We start from the raw sequence: 9144 nt of genomic DNA on the forward strand, positions 1-9144 counted from the left end.
CCCCTCCTCTTCCCCTGTCGCGGCTGGGTTTTTTTTCGTGGATAAGAAGGATGGTTCGCTGCGGCCGTGTATTGACTTTCGGGGCCTTAATCAGATCACTGTTAAGAACAAATACCCTTTGCCGTTGCTTTCCTCCGCCTTTGAACTGCTTCAAGGCATGACCGTCTTTACCAAGCTGGATCTGCGCAACGCTTACCACCTGGTGCGCATCAGGGAGGGGGATGAGTGGAAGACCGCGTTCAATACGCATCGGGGCCACTTTGAGTATCTCGTGATGCCGTTTGGGCTGACTAACGCCCCCGCAGTGTTTCAGGCGATGGTTAATGATGTCCTTCGTGATTTTGTTAACCGTTGTGTATTTGTGTACTTGGATGACATCTTGATCTTTTCTAAGACACTCGAGGAGCACAAGGTCCATGTCCGGCAGGTCCTGCTACGCCTTCTGGAGAACCGGCTCTTTGTGAAGGGGGAGAAGTGCGATTTCCACGTGGCGTCAGTGAGTTTTCTGGGCCACATTATCGAGAAGGGGGACTTGCGGACTGATCCGGAGAAAGTGCGGGCTGTGGTGGAATGGCCTACTCCTCCTGATCGCCGCCAAGTGCAACGTTTTTTGGGATTCGCCAACTTTTACAGACGGTTCATTCGCGATTTCAGCAGAATCGCTCTCCCTCTCACTAAACTCACCTCTCCCAAAGTTCCCTTCCAGTGGGATTCTGCCGCTCAGCGAGCCTTCGCCCTGCTCAAGGACAGGTTCACCACTGCTCCCATACTCCGGCAACCGGACCTTACACGGCAGTTCGTTGTGGAGGTGGACGCGTCGGACTCCGGGGTTGGGGCAGTTCTGTCTCAACAGCTGGACGGTAAGCTGCACCCGTGTGCCTTTTATTCTCGCCGTCTCTCCCCAGCAGAGTGTAACTATGACATCGGGGACCGGGAGCTTCTGGCCGTCAAGCTGGCCCTGGAGGAGTGGAGACATTGGTTGGAGGGAGCGGCACAACCATTCATCGTCTGGATGGATCACAAGAATCTGGAGTACCTGCGCTCGGCTAGACGTCTCAATTCCCGGCAAGCCAGGTGGGCGCTGTTTTTTGCTCGTTTTGACTTCACTATCACCTACAGGCCAGGAACACGGAACGTAAAGCCAGACGCCCTGTCCAGGCAATTCTCCATCACTGGGGAGGACTCGGACCCTGAGCCTGTCCTCCCGGCCGCCTGCGTAATTGGAGCAATCTCCTGGGAGATCGAGGGGCTCATCCAAGAGGCGCAGGAGACCGAACCGGATCCTGGCACTGGTCCACCTGGTCGCCTCTTCGTTCCTTCAGCCGTCCGCTCTCAGGTTCTCCAGTGGGCTCACACCGCCCGCTTTTCATGCCATCCTGGGGTCCTCCGCACCTGCTCGTTCCTCCGACGTTACTTCTGGTGGCCTGCTATAGCTAGGGATGCCAAGGAGTACGTAGCGGCCTGTTCGACCTGTGCCCGGAATAAGCTTTCGAACCGCCCTCCACCGGGTCTTCTGCAGCCTCTCCCTACACCAGCCCGACCGTGGTCCCATGTTTCTTTGGACTTTGTCACGGGGCTGCCGCCCTCCGCTGGTAACACCGCCATACTTACCATTATCGATCGTTTCTCCAAAGCTGCACACTTCGTCGCCCTCCCGAAGCTCCCCTCTGCCTTGGAGACGGCCCGGCTCCTCACCTCCCATGTGTTCCGTCTTCACGGGATCCCCGAGGACATCGTCTCGGATAGAGGGCCGCAATTCATGTCCCGTGTTTGGAGGGAGTTCTGCTCCGCACTGGGGGCCAAGGTCAGTCTGTCTTCCGGTTTCCATCCACAGAGTAACGGGCAATCGGAGCGGGCCAACCAGGAGCTGGAAGCTGCCCTCCGCTGTGTCGCTTCGCACAACCAATCGACCTGGAGTGAACAGCTTCCATGGATCGAATACGCCCACAACAGCCACACGTCCTCCGCCACGGGCAAGTCTCCCTTCGAAGCGTCCCTGGGCTATCAACCGCCTTTGCTCCCGGCCATCGAAGGTGAGCACTCCGTTCCTTCTGTACAGGCTCACCTCCGCGGGTGCCGTCGTGCCTGGCGGGCGACTCGGGCTGCCCTACTCCGTACTAAGGAGCGGAACAAGACCCTCGCTGACCGTCGCCGGACACCGGCCCCCGTGTACACCATCGGTCAACAGGTATGGCTGGCTACCCGTTTTGTGCCGCTACGGACTGAGTCAAAGAAGCTGTCTCCTCAGTTTATTGGCCCTTTTCCCGTGGAAGCCGTTGTGAACCCTGTGTCTGTCCGCCTCAAGCTGCCGCGCAACATGCGCATTCACAATGTCTTCCATGTGTCTCAGGTCAAGCCGGTGCTCTCCAGCCCGTTGTGCCCTCCCTCCAGGGCCCCGCCGCCCCCCCGGCTCGTGGATGGTCAGCTGGTCTACAATATCACCCGCATCATGGACTCCCGGCGCCGGGGTCGGGGTTTTCAGTACCTGGTTGACTGGGAGGGCTACGGGATAGAGGAACGCTCCTGGGTGCCTCGAGCTGCTGTCCTGGATGGGGCCATGCTCCGGGACTTCCACCGCAGGCATCCAGGTAAGCCTGGTGGGTCACCGGGAGGCTCCCGTTGAGGGGGGGGTACTGTCATGGTCTCCGTGCCTGCCCGGTCGGCCCCACAAGGCTACAATTGCTGTTTCTGTTCTCTCCCTCTCTGCCTGGGCGGAGCTCACTGTGGGCTCCTGCCCTTGGCCCACACACACACCTGACAACACTCACCCATCATCACCGGGAGCACTATTTGAGGCTGGAACACAGATCCTCTCGTCGCTGGATGATTGTACCCCTAACATCTCCCCCCCCCCCCCCCCCCCCCCCCCCCCCCCGGGACCTGCGACCTCCCTGCTGCGGGAACGTGTGTGAGTGTGAGCGAAGAAGACGTGAGCGAGTTACCCTGTGATTCCCCCGGAGTTTTGGATCCCTTCACTGTACATATATTGCACTGGCACTGTAAATAAACTACACCTTGGAGATACCTTACCGCTCTGCGTTTGAATCCCTGTACCAGATCGTGACAATTTTAAATGAGATGAAGAGAAGAAAGAAGCGTTTCTGGATCATGTTCACACATAGGTTCTTCTTCTGTAGATCTTTAACTTGCGTTTGTGGATGGTACGGTGCACTGTGTTCACAGACGGTGATTTGTGCAAGTGTTCTGGAGCCCATGCAGTGATTTCCATGACAAAACCCTGACTTTTTTAATGCAGTGGTGCCTGAGGGCCTTGATCTCGTATATAACCAAGACGTATCTTTTTTATGCACAGGGGGAAAGAACATTAGCACAGAGCAAGATGACAAAAGCCATTTTTCTATGGGAGTCTCCACTAGGAAAATAAACTTGTGAGCAGTCTTGAATGAATGTGTTGTACATCATGAGCTCCATGATAAAGAGCTGGCATGCTCAAGCATGGTGAATAACTTACAGAAGGGAAAATAGAAAGATGGCTCTGCTGGGAGAAAATACCAGGCTGCTAGAGTACAGCAGGAAAGTTGTGTTATTATCACTTTGATTGTTTGACTCTCTGCAGGCAAGGAGCCAATAGATGTGGTTGGATGGCTGCTTGCCTGAGATCCTTAAGTCAATTATTTATTGCTCAAACCTCCTTCTCCATTAATTTCCTCTTAGACAGATGTTGGTCTCAGTTTGCCCTGTAATACAATAGAGCTTGGCTTGTAAAACAGCAACTGATAATCAAAGTGCAATTTATATTTCAGATTTGATTTTGCTGTCATAAAACTCATCTCTACTGATGAAATTCTGTGAATCACTCCTCACTTCTTGGCACCTTAACAGTTTTTCTCAGTGAGAAGTGCTGGCACAGGCTGGCATGTACTCCATCACTTCCTCTAACTCTTTTTGACGCACGCTCTCGGCTCAAGTACTGAAAAGCATCATTAAAGTCAGCACCATAATATTTACTCAAATAATTTGGCACTAGGGTAAATAAGCCACATATTAAGTGATAGCATTGCAGATATATAATAAAAGTATGCATTGCATCAAACTGTGCATTAATTATAATTACATGGATTTCCTACAGCCAACAGCAGGTAATAAGGATTCATTATTATCAAGTCAGCGATGGTGTTGTGGTGCATGTATCCCCAATATCCTCTCTTAGCCTTGATGTGACATGGTGAAAATAATGAGCTGACTCTCTCAAGGGCAATGCACATCACAGGATGCTTAAGAGGTTTTATCAAGTGAATCAAGATAAACAGAAAACATTTCACACCCCTGAGGTTTGTGTTTGGTGGCAAAGTTGTTAGCGAGAGCACATCAGCTCAGTGTGACAGGAGAGAGAGAAAACCCCCTGCAGCTTGCAGCCTGTTATCATCTAACAGTGGACTTATAGAGCCCCTTAGTGCCTTATCAGTGAGTGTTTTTGTCTTCAAGTTAAAGGAAAGACAAAGAGAAACATTTATAGAGATATCTGCAGATAGAGAAAGTATCGGGATTCTTTAATTAGGAAAAGCAACAATATTGATATATGGAGAAACAGTGTTTTAAATGTGAGAGATGACAGGAATATTTCTAAAGTAGAAGCACAAACTGTTTAATTACACTATTATTGTCCAGATAATAATGGGGAAAATAGTGTAAAAGTTACATTTTGCATCTTCTTCCACTTTGTTCCACAATGAATAGTGAGCACTTATAGAGTGGTGTCTTGCTTTTGAAAAATGAAAAGGAGGGCACTAAATGGGCACACACATTACACACACACCCATGTGAAAGGTCAGATGACAGCGCTGGAGCATGTGTGACTGTAGCAGCAAAACGTGCATGTAGTGCTGATCCATTACACGCTGCTGATGACTCTAACAGAAATGACCAGCGGCCAGATAGGAGGGCAAACAAGGTGCAACCTAATGCCATCATCTGTTTGCCTGCATTTTATCGAAAGACGTTAATTTGCTCAGAAAAATGCTTGCAGCTCAGTAATTATGTCCTCGTGTTGTGTCACTGAAGAGGCTCAGCCTTCCATAACTGGCTAACCCATACACCTGCAGATATTTGTGGGTGTTATAAATCGGAGAATGAAATGCGCACTCAAAACCACTCGTCGGTGGCATAAAGGTTGAGTATACTGAAATGAACAGACTCTATAAAGCAAGTGGAGCACTCACTGAATACATCATGCAATAGTTCATCAACCGCATGCAGAATAAAACAAGCTGATTAAGAGGAATGTGAGAAAGACAGAAAACATATCGAAGCCCATCATGCTGACTTGTGCTGACACGTTATCTGAGCACGTGTGGAAGTCAAGGCAGGTAAAACTGTGCAGTGAAAAGGAGGATCTCACTTCATTGACACTCACCGATGAAGAGGATGGGGAAGGTGATGAAGAGGACAAAAACATGTGGGACCACATTGAGCGCATCCAGGAAACAGCCGTTGTTCAGAACCCCTCCATCCACGTTGTAGGCCATCGAGTTATTCTCGTTTCCACAGAATGCCAAGGACATGGTGGAACCGGGACTCTGCCGGGAACAGGAGGAGGAGGAGGAGGAGAGGATGAGGGGAGGACAGGAGACACAGACGGAGAGATTTAGAAGAAGAGGTTCTCAGAGCATGTCGTCTTTTCAAAAGGAAACACTGACGTCTGCAGTGGATCCCGGTAATTCCCAAGGTGTCTTCCTTCCTGTTCCCTCTCTAATCCAGCTCCCAAATATCAGCTCGAGTGAAAGAGAGGAGACAGAGGAGGAGGGAGGAAGAGGTCAGGGACAGTCACAGTCCAGCGCAGCAGCGGCAGTAGCAGCAGCGGCGGCAGCTCCCTCTCCTCTGTGATAGTTTAAGCAGCTTTTCTGGCCATGCCGGTGAAAAGCATCTGCAGCTCGTCCATCCGCAGTCTGCAGACATCCTCTAAGGCTGAAGCTTCACTTGTGCACAGAGCTGCACAGCTCCACTGGAATACATTCAGACATGTTCGCATTCCTCATAAACGCACACACACACACACTGATCGAGCAGCGACAGCATTCTGCAGTCCACCTGCTATTCCTGTCTCTTTGCAATCGAGAGCTCAAAGTCGACCTTGGGAGAGGAGTGCAGAAGGGGCAGAGTGTGCAGACGAGCTGGAGAGAAACTAAAGGTAGGAGGGGGAGGGTGGAAGGGAACAGTGAATGATGAAGAGCGAGACACTGGGATACAGCTAGTGGATGAACAGTGCAAACGTCATACAGAAGTACGTGTGAAGCATGAGCAAGCGCATAAAATCTAAATCTCAAAAACATGTTCTCAGGGCTTACATAATTCTAAAACACAATTTTTATCAAAATGATAAAAAATTAAAAAACAAACACAATAACGGAATAACCAGGCTCAACACATGAGGAACGATAGCATCAAATATTTATGAATTCCTGGCGTGGATGCATTATGTGTATGGTCCTGCAGAGAGAAATCCCACTGCAGCCAGTAGCAGCCTGCTTGTAGAGCAGGATCAGCAAAGACCCACATGGGAGCAGATTTCAATAATCCATCTGTCGACCAGGATAGACCGATGGCCTTTTCTTAGCATTTAAAATGATTTACATTCAATGTAATCCATGGCTGATGACCTTTTACATCGTTGCAGCAAGGAGCTAAGCTTAACCGTAATGAGCAGTTTACACAAGTGTTTTGTTGTTTACACAGACACTTGTCAGCCGATTCACGTACACGGACTCAGACTGTGGTATAACAACAGCAATGTACATTTAATATGAGAAAAAATACAACTTACTGTAGGTTCAGGCTGAGAACTCATGTTTGAAATGAGGAGAGGTTAAAAAAGACATATCAGAGCGAGAGATGGGAAAGCTTTAAAGAGGCCGCCAAATTGGAGGGTGTGTTTGGTATGTGACGTGAGGAGAGCGGGGCATGTAAATGTGCGTGACACAGTACAGCTCGAGTTTCCTCTTTGAACTGACTTGCAAGCTTCGCCGAACATGTTGTCCTGTACTTAAGGCATCTCGAGATATAGACATTAAATTCCAGCTATCTATTTAAAAGCAAGGTAGTATTTACTTTTGCAAATGTTCATTACAGTGCACAGCTTTCTGCAAGCAGTGATACCATAAAACAGGATGCAATGCTTTTGCAAGCTTGCATTTATTCAATCCCAGCAGAACAGAATTATTCTAATTTGACTGATACTTATATACACTTAATATGTAGAAAATAAATAAGTGGATTATGATTGTAAAGCCATAAATGTGTCCAAAATGCAAGAAACAGTAAGGTTCAGGTTGGCCCCATATGCTGTAGTGCTTCTAGTTACACTTTAAGCACTGAGATATATGGGAAGTAGGAAAGGGACACCAGGCATAGCTGTAAAATGATATTCCAGTTGGTTTTTGATTTCATCACCCAATATATGATGTTTGGGTCAGCTGCAGCCCTACCTAATCACTTCCTGCACACGTCAAATATCTTAGTAGATATTAGCTCTATCATTTTGTTTAAAAATAAAGGAAAAATAGGGTTATAGGACCAAGTCCAGTTAAACAGAACAGAATACATATTGTTAAGTCTGTTGGGGGTTACTTGTTTTGTGTTGTTTTGTTTCTACTACCAGCATCAGGCTTCAATTAAAGATTCCTTCTTTATATTACACTGCCCCTAGGCTATTATTATACTTTCGTTCTGTGATGCCCTACATCAGAGATGGTCATCACTGTATAGCCTGGGGAGGGTTGAAGCATTGGAGTGGGTGAGGACAGAGAAAATGACTAGACAGAGCAGCAGCCTCTCAGAGAGACGCCAAGAGAGGAAAAGTCAACATCATCTTAGCAAACTCACAACACAAAGGGAGAACAATAGATCCTAAAAGAAATCCTAAAATATCAGACCGGCCTCAAAATAGACACTGAGCCACTGTTACGTCATAAAACCCCAAATACAGATTGATGCCAACCAAACGACAGTGGCTTAACTGAAAACAAGGTTTGACTATGTGTTGGCTGAAGTAGTGTGATGATTATGTCTGTGGGTGTAAAGTAAGGGTAAGGGGTGACCAGTGACTCATGCATTGCATTGTAGCATCCGTGTACATCTACTTTCTAGGCATTTTTCTCACCTATGAGAGAAAGAGGAAGGGGAGGTACTTGTTTTTGTGAAATGCTCCCCATCTGCCTGTGACAATTTGTTACCACACTCGGTGCAATGGCCCTGTTGAGAAATCAGCACACTCAATAGTTTAAACTCTCAGAACTCGCCTCCAGAAACAAGCCTCGGTGATGGATGAACCAATTACAGCGCACACGGGGATTCACTGACTAAATATGAACTGAAATGACTTGTATCATCACTGGATAGGCCTTAATCTGGAGAGAGCTCATATCTGTAAAATGCTGCGTGCAATTAAATCAAATTACGTGTGTCTTTTGTGTATTTTCGACCTTAATCGTAGGCCTACATGCAGAATATTCGATGCTTTAAATTGAATATCGATCAAGCGACTGAGCAGGTTACAGATATACTGTAGTAGCACTTACCGGTTTATATCGTGAGATCATTGTTCCAGCCTCGTATCTCTGACTTCAGAAACAATCTTCTGTCACATCCGTCGCTTGGATGTTAAAAAAAGAAAAGAGACAAAATCTCGTAAATAGCACAGTCTCATGTGTTCAGAGTGCGCCCGACTTCTCGCTGTCCTACTTGCGTTTGACAGCCCGACCGCAGGCGGTGGTTTACGGGTGACGGAAAGGAGCTGTTCACGGTGCTGACCCCGGGTACCCAGGAGGGGAAGGAGGAGGAGGAAGAGGAGGGGTTGCAGGAAGAAAGAGGCAGATCTTTCCAGCCAACCTTTGGACTGTATCATGAACCGTAGAGGTAGAACATCGGCAGCTACACGCAGCACAGCGGCCAACTGGCAGCAGACAGATGTCACGTATGAACAATGAGGCGGGAGTGGATGACTGCACAGAGCTTAGAAAAGAGGGAAGCGGAATGCTGCCCAGCAAAGCAACACAGGTGTAATATTACATGAAACCCACGCGGTGCATTCTCTTTATTTTTTGTGTTTGCCACCTTTAACTTAAACACACCGATTACAAATCTGATGCTGGCCCATTTGATGACACGGAGGATTATCTAAAGCACACG

The 9144-nt window shown here is 48.3% G+C and overlaps 1 protein-coding gene across 2 annotated transcripts in view; it reads right to left on the bottom strand.

Moving 5' to 3' along the window:
* abcc8 (ATP-binding cassette, sub-family C (CFTR/MRP), member 8) overlaps positions 1 to 8872 on the bottom strand; it is a 66618-nt gene extending 57746 nt beyond the window's left edge. For both annotated transcript variants that reach the window (XM_080876250.1, XM_080876251.1), the window contains exons 1-2: positions 8535 to 8872; positions 5375 to 5537 (exon numbers count right to left, since the gene is read on the bottom strand). In XM_080876250.1, coding sequence (XP_080732376.1) covers positions 5375 to 5537; positions 8535 to 8555 — 184 coding nt within the window. In that variant the 5' untranslated portion in view covers positions 8556 to 8872. The remainder of the gene's footprint in view (positions 1 to 5374; positions 5538 to 8534) is intronic.
* Between the last annotated feature and the right edge of the window lie 272 nt (positions 8873 to 9144).

The sequence above is a fragment of the Rhamphochromis sp. 'chilingali' genome (genome assembly GCF_963969265.1).
Source record: "Rhamphochromis sp. 'chilingali' genome assembly, chromosome: 2".
Classification (NCBI taxonomy): domain Eukaryota; kingdom Metazoa; phylum Chordata; class Actinopteri; order Cichliformes; family Cichlidae; genus Rhamphochromis; species Rhamphochromis sp. 'chilingali'.